At 46.6% G+C, this 14408-nt stretch overlaps 1 protein-coding gene across 1 annotated transcript in view; it reads left to right on the top strand.

Annotated features, from left to right (window-relative positions):
- DEPDC5 (DEP domain containing 5, GATOR1 subcomplex subunit) overlaps window positions 1-14408 on the top strand; it is a 159907-nt gene that overhangs the window by 140206 nt on the left and 5293 nt on the right. Inside the window, 3 exon segments of the mRNA XM_017868941.1 lie at window positions 4275-4444; window positions 7897-8068; window positions 12453-12513. Of these exon segments, the coding sequence (XP_017724430.1) occupies window positions 4275-4444; window positions 7897-8068; window positions 12453-12513 (403 nt within the window).

Genomic DNA, 14408 nt, shown 5'->3' with positions numbered 1-14408 from the left:
GGAGTCTTGCTCTGTCGCCCAGGCTGGAGTGCAGTGGCCGGATCTCAGCTCACTGCAAGCTCCGCCTCCCGGGTTTACGCCATTCTCCTGCCTCAGCCTCCCAAGTAGCTGGGACTACAGGCGCCCGCCTCGTCGCCCGGCTAGTTTTTTGTATTTTTAAGTAGAGACAGGGTTTCACCGTATTAGCCAGGATGGTCTCGATCTCCTAACCTCATGATCCGCCCGTCTCGGCCTCCCAAAGTGCTGGGATTACAGGCTTGAGCCACCGCGCCCGGCCGGTCCCCTCATTCTCTGTCTCGTCCCTTGTCCACCTCCTGTGCACTCTGCTGCACCACGCTGGCTTCCATCTGTGTCTGGTGTCTGGGAACATGCCACACACATCTCTGCTTCCAGTGCTTTCCTTCTGCCTGGGGCATTGTTTCCCCAAGATGCCCTCAGGTCTCCCTCCCTCACTTGCTTCAAGTCTCTTGTCCAAAAATCATATGTGAGTGAGCCCTTCCCTGACCCCACACCACACACTTGGGGCCCCTTTTCCTACTTCATCTCCTTTGCTCTTGCCACTACCTGACATTGTGTGTGTTTGTACAATTAGTGTGTTTTGAGACAGAGTCTCACTCTGTCACCCAGGCTGGAGTACAGTGGCATGATCTTGGCTCACTGCAACCTCCATCTCCTGGGTTCACTGCAACCTCCGTCTCTGGGGTTCAAGCAGTTCTCCAGCCTCAGCCTCCCGATAGCTGGGACTACAGGCGCCCGCCACTACACCCAGCTAGTTTTTGTATTTTTAGTAGAGACGGGATTTCACTATGTTGGCCAGGCTGGTCTCGAACTCCTAACCTCAAATGATCCACCTGTCTGGGCCTCCCAAAATGCTGGGATTACAGGCATGAGCCACCCCTCCCAGCCTGTGTTTTTCTACCTCCACAAAAACTTAAGCTGTGTGATGAATTTAGTGTCATTCACTGGCTCTCCCAGCACCTAGAATGGTACCTAATACATAGTTACTTGCAATAAATATTTGTTGAATGTCTGATAAAACATGAATGAATATAGTTTGGCAGAATTGGGGAAAATTGAATTTGGAACATTTGCAGTCAGCAAACCTTCTGACACTAAGCAATTAATTGTCCAGGTGTCAGAAAAACAGTAGTTCTGCCATTTATTCTGTTGAAAATGCTACTCGTCTCTGGTCATCAAGCAAATAAAGAACAACAAAGAAGGCCGGGCGCGGTGGCTCAAGCCTGTAATCCCAGCACTTTGGGAGGCTGAGACGGGCGGATCACGAGGTCAGGAGATCGAGACCATCCTGGCTAACACGGTGAAACCCCGTCTCTACTAAAAATACAAAAACTAGCCGGGCGAGGTGGCGGGCGCCTGTAGTCCCAGCTACTAGGGAGGCTGAGGCAGGAGAATGGCATAAACCCAGGAGGCGGAGCTTGCAGTGAGCTGAGATCCGGCCACTGCACTCCAGTCCGGGCAACAGAGCCAGACTCCGCCTCAAAAAAAAAAAAAAAAAAAAAGAAAAGAAAAACAAAGAAAATACTACCAGCCCAGGAACAGACAAACTGCCTGTCACCTAGGCGTGTGCTTAGTCCCCACCAAGTGAGTGGACACGCCATACGTCACAGAGGCATGTGCACAGTCTCAGCCTGTTTGCTGCACTTACTTCTTGGTTAGAGTTACTGCTTGTGGAAAATGCCTCAGGTATTGTCACCTTTGCATCATTATTTTAGTTTTGGAGGCTCTCTTGACAGGTTGTTTTTTTTTAAGAGATAGGGTCGGCCATGCGCAGTGGCTCACGCCTGTAATCCCAGCACTTTGGGAGGCCAAGGCGGGTGGATCACAAGGTCGGTGGATCACGAGGTCAGGAGTTCGAGACCAGCCTGACCAACGTGGTGAAACCCCGTCTCTACTAAAAATGCAAACATTAGCTGGGCATGGTGGCGGGCACCTGTAGTCCCAGCTACTCAGGAGGCTGAGGTAAGAGAATCGCTTGAACCCAGGAGGGTGGAGGTTGCAGTGAGCCGAGATCACTCCATTGCATTTCAGCCTGGGTGACAGAACAAGACTCTCTCTCAAAAAAAAAAAAAAAGAGAGAGAGAGAGAGATAGGATCTTACTCTGTTGCCCAGACTGGAGTGCAGTGGTGTGATCCTAGCTCACTACAACCTCAAACTCCTGGGCTCAAGCAGTCTTTCTACCTGAGCTTCCCAAGTAGCTGGGACTGCAGGTGCACACCATCATGCCCGGCTAGTTTTTTTGGTTGGTTTTGTAGAGACAAGGTGTCTCTGTGTTGCCTAGGCTGGTCATGAACTCTTCGGCTCAAACAATCCTCCCACTTGGCCTCCAAAAGTGCTGGGACTAAGGCATGAGCTGATTCCCTCTCTTGACAGTTTCTATAGTAATATCCTCGTTTCCAAAACCTTCTCCTTCTGCAGGCTGGCAAAACCCTCTTTTGACTTCTGGTCTTCAGCTCAAGATGAGATTCAGATTATCTCAGTTTAGCTTTGATAATTCTTAAGCCTATTTTAGGGCTTTAGCCTGGTCAGGAACTTGATTGTCTGACACGTCTCTAAAACATCCTATCTTGAGTTGAGTAGGATTTCTGAGCAGAAGTCTCAGATAGGATGAGTAAGCTTGGTACTCACCCAGCATCCTGGAGCAACATGTCAATGATGGGACGGGGTGTTAAGCTTCATTATAAGGTTTCATTTCTTGAGAAAAGATTGTAGAACTACTGTCTTCCTGGGTTGAAACCTGAAAAGCAAGACTTGTCACTGGTGGTCTGGCCTGTTTGCCTATTGTGGTTTTTTTTCATAGGCACTGAAATAAAAAGATCTGGGGGTTAGCCTGGCTGAGGTTCTGATTCCATGATCTTGACCAAGGCATCTTCCCTCCCTGGGCTGCCGTGTCCTCATCTGTAAATGAAGGGGTTGGATTACTTAGGGAGAAGTAAACTATGACTTAAGCAGCCAAGTCTGGCTCACCTTTTGTTCGTTTATAATTGACTATTTCTTTTAGAGGAGTTTTCGGTTCATAGCAGAATCTAATAGAAAGTTCCTATACATCTGGCCGGCATGGTGGTTCAAACCTGTAATCCCAGCACTTTGGGAGGCCGAGGCAGGTGGATCACCTGAGGTCATGAGTTTGAGACCAGCCTGGCCAACATGGCAAAACCCCATCTATACTAAACGTACAAAAATTAGCCGGGTGTGGTGGCACACACCTGTAATCCCAGCTACTTGGGAGACTGAAGCAAGAGAATCACTTGAGCCTGGGAGGCAGAGGTTGCAGTGAGCCAAGATCATACTACTGCACTCCAGCCTGGGTGACAGAATGAGACTCCATCTCTTAAAAAAGAAAAAGAAAATTACTATACACCGTTTGACCTCCACTCCCACAACCTGCTGCCCCTACTATCAACATCCCCAGACGGAGTAGTCCATTTTTACAAGGTACAATCCATAAACCTACATTGACATCATTATCACCCAGAATCTATGGTTTACATTTCAGGGTTCACTCTTGGTGTTGTATATTCCTTTTTTTTTTTTTTTTTTTTTTTGAGATGGAGTCTTGCTCTGTCGCCAGGCTGGAGTGCAATGGTGCGATCTCAGCTCACTGCAACCTCTGCCTCCCAAATTCAAGCGATTATCCTGCCTCAGCCTCCTGAGTAGTTGGGACCACAGGTGCGCGCCACCACACCCAGCTAATTTTTGTATTTTTAGTAGAGACAGGGTTTCACCATGTTGGCCAGGATGGTCTCGATCTCTTGATCTCATGATCCGCTCACCTCGGCCTCCCAAAGTGCTGGGATTACAGGTGTGAGCCACTGTGCCTGGCTGGTGGTGTATATTCTATAGGTTTGGACAAATGTACAGTGACACATGTCTAACATTATAATATCATAATAACCGCCCTAAAACTCAGTCTGCTTTTATAAAGTTTTATTGGAATATAGCCAAGCACATTCATTATGTAACGTTCGTGGCTGCTTTTGCACTACAATAGCAGAGTTGAATAGTTGCAACAGAAACCATATGTCTCACAAAATGTGAAATATTTATAATGGGGCCTTTTACAGAAAGTTTTCCAATCTCTAGTCTAGATGATTTCCAGGAAACTTCTAGAATCTGCAGTTTTCTTTTAGGCATTATACATGCTATACATGCAATAGCATCTTGTATATAGTTTCATATCTGGATACTTAGTTGTTTGTTCTTCATCCCACTCCTTTTCTCGCTCTCTTGGGGCCCCTCCTGTGTGCTGACATAGCTGCCACTGTCCCAGAGCAGAGGACTGTGACCCTGGATGTTGACGTGAACAACCGCACAGACCGGCTGGAGTGGTGCAGCTGTTATTACCATGGCAACTTTTCTCTGAATGCAGCCTTTGAGATCAAGCTGCACTGGATGGCGGTGACCGCAGCAGTACTCTTTGAGATGGTGAGAACCTTCATGCATGTCGTCGGGCCTTTGGCTCACCTCACAGTGGGGCATGGAGATGCTTGATAGAGATTCATGTCACTGTAATTTTTTAGTTCAGGCTCTTATTACCATTCATTAGGACTACTGGAGTAACCTTTTTAAAAAATTCAAACATAGTGAAAATTTCAAGTGATCAAAAAGGGTAGAATCAGGGTTTCTTAGCCTTGGCACTGTTGACATCTGAGGCCAGCTAATTCTCTGTGGGGGAGTCCTACATCTTATAGGAAATTGAGCAACAACCCTAGCCTCTACCCACTAAATGCTAGTAGCAAGCCCCAGGTGTGGTAATCAGAATGTCTCCAGATATTGCCATAATGCTGTCCCAGGAAGGGGGAGTATTGCTTCCTGTTGAGAATCACTGGTTTAGAGTGAAAAGTAAGTCTGTTTCCCACTTTCATTCCCTGGGACTTTCATCTAAAAGCAGCCACCACTACCGCTTTGTTGAGTACATTTCCAGAGAGATTCTAAGCATGGACAAAATCATGTTACTTTTTTTTTCAACAGAGACGGTAGCATTGGATACATACTACTTACATTGCATTTTTTCTATCACCTATGTGTTCCTTGTCAGTATAAATAAATCTGCCTTGGAATTTTTTTTATTATTGTTATTGGGATTTTGTTTGTTTTGTTTTGCTTCATTGTTTTAAGGGCTGGAGAGTATTCTATTATTTGTTTACACCATAGTTAACCAGTCCCCTGTTAATAAACATCACTGCTTTGAACTCAGTGGTTCTTTACCTGGGGCGATTTTGCCATCCGGGATCATTTGGCAATATCTGAAGATAGAAGGGGGTGGCTGGGCACAGTGGCTCACACCTTGGGAGGCCGAGGCGGGCAGATCACTCAAGGTCAGGAGTTAGAGACTAGCCTGGCCAACATGGTGAAACCCTGTCTCTTCTGAAAACGTAAAAATTACCCAGGCATGGTAGTGCACGCCTGTAGTCCCAGCTACTCAAGAAGCTGAGGTACAAAAATCACTTGAACCTGGGAGATAGAGGTTGTAGTGGGCTGAGATCGTGCTACTGCACTCCAGCCTGGGTGACAGAGCGAGACTTCATCTTGAAAAAAGAAAAAGAAAAAGAAAGGGGTGAGGACAGGGTGGGTGCTACTGGCGTCTAGTGGGTAGAGACCAGCAATGCTGCTCACCATCCTGTAATGCTCAGGGCAGCCCCCACAACAAAGAATAACCAGCCCAAGATGTCACAAGTGCCAAGGTTGAGAAGCCCTGTTTTAACTGGCCTTCCTGCCTGTCCTTTTTCCTTCTGTTTCATCCTGGCCTGCATCTCTAATCAGGCCATTCATTGCTCCTACACTGAGAAGCCATCCCTGACCATCCCCCATCTCAGTGCTCACTCCTTAGCCAAGTTGTCAGTATCTTCCAGGAGCGCTCCTTAACCATCTTTGTAGTCTGCCACTCCTTTTTATACACTCTCCAATATAGCCAAAAAGAATATTCTTCTGTGGCTTCTACTGAATCTCACTTCTCTCAACACCAGCCCAGCCATCTTTTCATATAGCAGAGAACAACTGGGAAGTTCAAAAAGAGTTTACTAAAAGTGAGGAGATAAGCAAAGAGAAATTAGTACAGCATGGGCCAGCAGAGTTTTATATATAAGTATGTAATATATGAATTAGTATATAAGTATAGACGCCTTATATTTTTTTTTTTTTTTTTTTTTTTTTTTTTTTGTCCAGAGCTCATAGGCTGAAGTTTTATCCCACAAAACATGGTATCCTGGGAAAGCAATTTGTCTGGGTCTCTGTCTGCCTCCACATGGCGCTAGCATCTTCAAGGACCCCTCCCTTGGAAAGACTCCCATCTGGGGAACATCCTTAAGGTCCAAATAAAAAAAGACAGCCCACTACTCATTCTGCTCAGCTCACAGAGGACACTAGCCCTTCCCCAGCTCACTGATACCAGCGTGACCACTTCTTTCAGGTAAAACTAGCTCTCTGACCCAGTAGGCATAAGCACTCTCCTTGCTGGCCCTACTAGATAAGCATATCCCAAAACAGCATGACCACAGCATTCATAGACACACACACATAGTTACAGTTGGGCAGGAGAGACAGTGTTCATTTCCTTAGAGGAATTTAGCAACTGTCTCCATAAAGTACACTTTTCACATCTGTTCGTGTAAAACCCACTGAAAGCTCTCTTTATCATTATTTTACTAAGCTTTTAAAACTTTAGTGTATGTAAGTTAATTATTGTTTTAAGACAGTGTCCCCATTTGTTAAAAATTAGATTTTGACCAAGCCTTAGGAATTATTTTGGTCAAATGGAGATCTCGGCTTCTTTTTGTTATTTTGTTATGAACATTCCTGAGAGAAAAGATAAGGGTGCTATCCTTTAATTTTTTACATAATCATTTGTTTAAGTCAAGCTATGTCCCAACTGTATTTTTTTGGAAATAATACTTGACACAAAAATCATCTGTATGCCAGAGCCACATCAATCAACTTTTTTATTTTTTAACATACATCATTTTTATGGTTAAAAGAGTATCTCAAGATCTAGAAAATTGCCACTGTTCCCTAAGAAAATGTTATTGATAGTAGGTTTATCTTTTTGCCCCGGTAACTTTTGTTCTCATCTTTGGACAGATAGGATTTGGTAGTCTGCCAGACAGTGGCTCTCACTCTGTCAGATCAGGGTTTACCATTATCAGAAGCCACCATGGTCATTTTCCACCCTGCGTCACATTTCTCTCAGCTACTTTGAACTTAAGTTCCTGGTAAAGTACAAAATTAGGCTGGGTGCAATGGCTCATGCCTATAAACCTAGCATTTGGGAGACTGAGGCCGGCAGATCACCTGAGTCAGGAGTTCGAGACCATCCTGGCCAACTGGTGAAACCCCGTCTCTACTAAAAATACAAAAATTAACTGGACATGGTAGTGCACGCCTGTAGTCCCAGCTACCCGGAAGTCTCAGGCGGGAGAATTCCTTGAACCTGGGAGGTGGAGGTTGCAGTGAGCTGAGATCTGGCCACTGTACTTCAGCCTGGGCAACAGAGCAAGACTGTCTCAAAAAAAAAAAAAAAAAAAAAAAAAAAAATTAGAAGGACTTAACCTCTGTCCTGTGACCTTTCTCCAACATTCCCTAGAATAGGAAGGATTTCAACTCTGTGCAGACTGTTCTTTCTAAAAGAAACACCGAAAGTGCAGAAGTTTGGGCTGTAAAGAGGAGCTGTGTGCTTAGCTCACAGTTTTTCTAGTATTTGTCAGGATGTTAAACTGCATTTTTGCCTGTCCAGGACCAATTTGCAGCCAGCAAACATGAATAAATGAGCATGCCAATCAATGTGCATGCTGCCTTTCTGGAGGGTTTGTTCCTTGGGAAGTATTTTCTTTTGTTTGAAAGAACTTGCAGATGATATTGTCTGTTTTTGTACTTTCTGCCAGGTCCAAGGTTGGCATCGGAAAGCCACCTCCTGTGGCTTTTTGTTGGTCCCAGTTTTGGAGGGGCCTTTTGCACTGCCCAGTTACCTGTATGGCGACCCACTTCGTGCCCAGCTCTTCATCCCACTCAACATCAGCTGCTTGCTAAAGGAGGGCAGCGAGCACCTGTTTGATAGTAAGAAATACTCCCTTCTGGCGGTTCTGTCTCAACCAGTAAGACCCCGTCCCTACCAAGGACACCACTCTGGGTATCCAGTCAACATGGCTAGGGAAAAGGGAGAAGCTTTCAACAAGGGGCCAAAAGGATCAAGGTTTTCTAAAGGATCCTGGTTCTTGACTTAGTGGCTGGATAACCCTGGACAAATCATTTCATGTCTCTGAGTCTCGAATTCCTTATTCCTAAAATGAGAGTGTCAAGAGCTGCCTGGAGCAGAGTGGTGGGTGGGAGAGGACACTAAACTCTATGAATCACAGGCAGCACTGGTGTTCTCCCACGCTCTCCTTTCATATGCTCCAGCCTAACTGATTTGGGCTGCAGGGAATTAAACCTCACGGGAGACTTGCATATGCTATTTCATGCAAAAAGGCCAGGAAAGGGAGGGCATGAAAAGCAAAACAGGAAACAGCATCCTTTTCTGCAAAGCTGTGGCGTATCAGCCTCTGGAACAGTGCATGTGACTCGAGTCATGCATCTCAGGGAAGACAAAGCAGGATCAGAGGATGAGAGCAGGACCCAAATCAGAGCCCTTCCCTCTGGGAAAGGTTGTCAATCAGAAAGAGAATACCCAGGGTCAGCCTGGACCTGCTGCTCCACCCCAGACCCCCAGAACCCTGAGGGCAGGTTTAGGACAGATCAAAGACAAGCTGCACTTGACACAGCATATAGCTTTTTATCACCAAGGGCTCGTTGCGGATGCATGTATAAATAGCTCCTACAAAGCTTTCGATGAGTTCACAGATGATCTTTTTTAAAACGTAAAGCTAGGGTTGACGCTGATACGTCAGGAACCCTGAGGTTTCTCGGGTATAAAGATTAGAACTGTGAAAGAAATAACGATTGACGTAAGGGAGATGCTTTCTTCTTGTGCCCTTGTAAGTCTGTGTCGTGATCAGTGGCAGGGAACTGGCCCAAAAGATAAGGAGGTCTCCCCAGGTGGATTAGGCCAAGCTAAGTATTCCTGCAATTTCCATGTGACAGGCTGCCCTCATGGTGCAAACAGCTTTTCTTCCAAAAGCCCATCTGTGTGTTTTTTGTTTAGTTTGGAAGATATTTTTTTATAGACACAATGTTCTAAGTGATAATCGGGGTCCCAAGCAAGCCCCACAGAGGAACTACCTGCTGGAAGCTATAGATTGTGGGACACACAGAGCTTACAAAGCCCCCTTGAAACACACACGTTCTTGTTTAACCTCACAGTGGTATGGCTGACAGAGGATCATTTATGCAGTCCTGAAATGCCAGATGATTGTGTTCATATGGGACCGTTTTAAGCCAAGCAGCTCCTGGTACTATTGTTTTTATTATGTTGAAGAGACAGAGATATCTTCCCCCGACACTGTCCAAAGGCTCTTTCGGGGTTTTCCACCTTTGCTATAAAAGCACAGGGTTGCCCACAGGGCTGGCGTTGGAGGACATTTTCATGCAAGTTGTTTTTCCCTGCCAGTTGTAACTCAGTCTTCAAGACCAGCAGCCTCTGTTGGTTGCCATGGTTACGGCTGCAGAAAGGGTCCCAGTTTAAAGGAATAAGGATTTGAATCTGAAAATCGATTTTCTTGCTTCTGTGCCTCTTCTCTTCCCGTTCTTGCCATTTCCTATAGCAGCAAATTCAAAATCTTAAAAATCTGACAAGAATGTGCTGTGTGTGGATTTTCTGTTTAAAGCCAAAGTCTGTTTTGCTTTTTGCCGTGTGTGTGTGTGTGTGTGTGTGTGTGTGTGTGTGTGTGTGTGACGGAGTCTCGCTTTGTCACCCAGGCTGGAGTACAGTGGCATGATGTCGTCTCACTGCAACCTTCACTTCCCAATCCAAGTGATTCTCCTGCCTCAGCCTCCTGAGTAGCTGGGATTACAGGCACACGCCATCATGCCTGGGTAATTTTTTTGTATTTTTGTAGAGATGGGGTTTCACTGTGTTGGCCAGGCAGGTCTTGAACTCCTGACCTCAGGTAATCCGCCCTCCTTGGCCTCCCAAAGTGCTGGGATTACAGGCGTGAGCCACCGTGCCTGGCTGCTTTTTGCTCTTTAGTTGCCCCAAATCCTCAAATCCATCACAGGCAGAAAATTCCAAATGTAGAAAGATTAACAAAAGCACCACAGGCACTCTGGTCTTTGAGATGGCTGTGCAATTACCACTTCAGACCTCAGCACCTCCTTCCTCAGAGCAGCCTGGGCTCCCATGCTATGGTCGTCCAAACTTCCCCGGCCCTCCTCCCTCCCCTGTCCACTCTTGGTCCTCAGCAACAGCCTTGCAGAAGGCACGAGGCTGGAGTAATGAAGTGGGTTATGGAGGAGGGGACTTGTCTTTTCTGCTGTCCTCCCCAGCCAATCACTCTTCAAATTTTTATTTTTTTATTTTTTATTTTTTGAGACGGAGTCTTGCTCGGTCGCCCAGGCTGGAATGCAGTGGTGCAATCTTGGCTTACTGCAAGCTCTGCCTCTGGGGTTCATGCCATTCTTCTGCCTCAGCCTCTTGAATAGCTGGTACTACAGGCGCCTACCACCATGCCCAGCTAATTTTTTTTTGTATTTTTAGTAGAGACAGGATTTCACCGTGTTAGTCAGGATGGTCTTGATCGCCTGACCTCGTGATCCATCCACCTCGGCCTCCCAAAGTGCTGGAATTACAGGCGTGAGCCACTGCGTCTGGCCAAATTTTTATTTTATTTTACTTTATTTTAGTTTTTTGAGATGGAGTCTTGCTCTGTCACCCAGGCTGGAGTGCAGTGGTTCAATCTCAGCTCACTGCAACCTCCGCCTCCTGGGTTCAAGCAATTCTCCTGCCTCAGCCTCCCAAATAGCTGGGATTACAGGCATGCGCCACCACGCCTGGCTAATTTTTGTATTTTTGGTAGAGATAGTGTTTCACCATGTTGGCCAGGCTGGTCTCAAACTCCTGACCTCTGGTGATCCTCCCACCTCAGCCTCCCTAAGTGCTGGGATTACAGGTGTGAGCCACCACACCAAGCTCAAATTTTTATTTTTATATTTATTTGCTTCAATTTTCCTACCCTCAAAATGGAGCTTATATTTGCCTTTTCTTGTGAGAAGATTGGTAATACAAAAAAGTGGAGGTGGGCTGGGCACAGTGTCTCATGCCTGTAATCCCAGCACTTTGGGAGGCCGAGGCAGGCGGATCACCTGAGGTCAGCAGTTCGAGACCAGCCTGGTCAACGTGGCGAAACCCCATCTTTACTAAAAACACAAAAATTAGCTGGGTGTGGTGGCACATGCCTGTAATCTCAGCTACTTGGGAGGCTGAGGCAGGAGAATCGCTTGAGCCTAGGAGGCGGAGGTTGCAGTGAGCCGAAATGGTGCCATTGCACTCCAGCCTGGGCAACAAGAGCAAAACTTTGTCTCAAAAAAAAAAAGTGGGGGTGGTTGTTGTTCCTTAGAAGTAGCTTATATGGTCCAGACACAGTGGCTCATGCCTGTAATCCCAGCATTTTGGGAGCTTGAGGCAGGAGGATCACTTGAGGCCAGGAGTTTAAGACTAGCTATTACAACATAGTGAGATGTCATCTCTACAAAAAAATTTAAAAATTTAAAAATTTAAAAATTAGTTGCGGCCGGGCACAGTGGCTCATGCCTGTAATCCTAGCACTTTGGGAGGCCAAGGCAGGCAGATCACTTGAGGTCAGGAGTTCAAGACCAGCCTGGCCAACATGCTGAAACCCCATCTCTACTGAAAATACAAAAATTAGCCTGGTGTGGTGGCATGTGCCTGTAATCCCAGCTACCCGGGAGGCTGAGGCATGAGAATCACTTGAACCTGGCAGGAGGAGGTTGCAGTGAGCCGAGATTGCACCACTGCAACTCCAGCCTGGGCAACAGAGCAATACTCTGCTTCAAAAAAAAAAAACAAACAAACAAATTTAGGCATAGTGGTGCATGTCTGTGGTCCTAGATACTTGGGAGACTAAGGTAGGAGGATCACTTGAGCCCAGGAGTTCAAGGCTGCAGTGTGGTATGATCATGGCAACTAGCATGCATTTACAGTTTATCTTCTGTTTGTACTTTAATATACTCCTTTTCAGCTTTGGGTATAAGAAGTCATTGGAATGAGCCTTATATTGAGTTCTGGTAGCTCACACTGGCTGCTGAGGACTCCACCTTCCTAGACCCAGCTATAGCTTGGGGGAAGGGATGGTGTGAACACACAGCTGTCCTTTTTTTGACCCTTAGGATGGAGGCAAATCTTTCCCAAAGGGCGTAGTATGGAGAAGCAAAGGTTAGGCTCAAGGGGACTGATTGCCAAGAGTAGTAAAGGGTACAGAAGACTGGCCCAGAGAGAATTACAAACCTTGTGATCGCAATCCAATGTTTATTCTTCTTTTCCTTTCAGGCTTTGAACCAGAAACGTACTGGGATCGAATGCACCTCTTCCAGGAAGCCATTGCACACAGGTTTGTCCCTTAACAAGTGTGAAGAGTGGGAAGGAAATCGGTGTTTATCTTGAATAGCAGTTACCAAAGTGAAACCCATTTTTTTTATTCCTAGAGAAAGGGATCTCTTCCACCAATGGTAAATTCACCGCTTGTCTCCAACAGGACTCTTAACGTTGGTTTTTGAGATTAGCGCTGCCTCCCTGGTTCCCATAGCTGTTGTTTTTCAGTCCTCATTATTTTCTTCTTCCAGTTGAGTGGAGAACATAGAACTCTCTCCTTAGCCTCCAACAAGACCCTAGGCCAAGCTATTCAGAAGATAATATAAAATGAAAAATCAAAAAATGTGTCAAGAGCCCAACGCAGTTTGAAAATACAACGAATGGGCTGGGCGCGGTGGCTCATGCCTGTAATCCCAGCACTTCGGGAGGCCGAGGTGGGTGGATCACGAGGTCAGGTGATCGAGACCATCCTGGCCAACACGGTGAAACCCCGTCTCTACTAAAAATACAAAAAAATTAGCTGGGCGTGGTGGTGGGCGCCTGTACGACTACTCGGGAAGCTGAGGCAGGAGAATGGCGTGAACCTGGGAGGCAGAACTTGCAGTGAGCCAAGATCACGCCACTGCACTCCAGCCTAGGCGACAGAGAACAGAGCAAGACTCCGTCTCAAAAACAACAACAAAAAAAGAAAATACGATGAATGGTTAAAAAGCAATAGATGAGTCAATAGATATTTCTTGGCACCTAATATGTGTGCCAGGGAAAAGCCTGTCCTAGACTTCACTGTCTCCCTCTAGACCAGTCCAGCCGACCGTGTTGTCTCCAAACATCACCAGCCTGGTATCTGATGGCCACTTCATGTTAGTAGTCATGGTAAAAACAAAGCCCCTTGTTCTTGCTTCAGTAATCCTCTCATTACACCTTCTCCAGTGTCCTGTCATCTCCTTATTCAAGCGTCTTCAGCTGTTATAGTCCCTACCCCCCATATACATTCATACAGCCATAGGACTATTTAGCCTATTACACCCACTATGGCCCCAACTTACCTTAGACCTTCATCTAAGGTCTACCCCTTCATAGACCTAGCTCAGGTGCTTAGCAAAGGCTGTGGAATGAAGGCAAGGTGGCTGATTTCCTCCTTCCACTAATGGTGGGTGTGCAGATTCGGGGCAGAAGGTAGAGAGTGCAGTGGTCAATGGGAAAGGGCCTTGATGCTGGAAGCAGAAGGGCCTTATCCACTCCCACCTCCACCAGCATCTGGCTGTGGAATCATGAGCAATTCTGGAACTGGTGAGCCTCCATTTTCTTACCCCTCATGGGGAAGCCGGGCGAGTTCTCTAATGTTCTGGAGAGCCCGGTGATGCACCTCGTGAGCCCTCAGTAGACAGCAATCACCCGGGGGGACCCTGCTAACTCACGAGTTTCTAAGTAGCTCTTACTCTGCTTGCCCTGCTGGCGGGATATCACTCAGAACGTGGCCTTTATTTGTTAAATCCGCCTTTTTTCCTTCACCTCATTCTCCTCCTCATCCTCCTCAGTCCAGATTCTGGTCATGTCTTCCCAGGAGCTCTTGTCCTTTCCTCCTCAGCCTGCTTTTTCTACTACAGATACCCTCACCTGTTTTCCGACCAGTCCTCTGCTTCATTGTAACAAACCCTGCTGCAGTGTGCTCCTCACCTAAACCCCCTACCTTCCACACCTAAACCCCCACCTTCTGTACCTCCACCTTCCATACCTACTCTCCCCTCACCTTCCACACCTAAACCCCCCACCTTCCACACCTAAACCCCTACCTTCCACACCTAAACCCCACCTTCTGTACCTCCACCTTCCATACCTACTCTCCCCTCACCTTCCACACCTAAACCCCCCACCTTCCACACCTAAACCCCTACCTTCCACACCTAAACCCCA

Source organism: Rhinopithecus bieti, unplaced genomic scaffold (genome assembly GCF_001698545.2).
Source record: "Rhinopithecus bieti isolate Rb0 unplaced genomic scaffold, ASM169854v2 scaffold_4666, whole genome shotgun sequence".
Classification (NCBI taxonomy): Eukaryota; Metazoa; Chordata; class Mammalia; order Primates; family Cercopithecidae; genus Rhinopithecus; species Rhinopithecus bieti.
The sequence above is the reverse complement of the archived record's forward strand: the minus strand, read 5'-3'. Positions and strand labels throughout refer to the sequence as shown.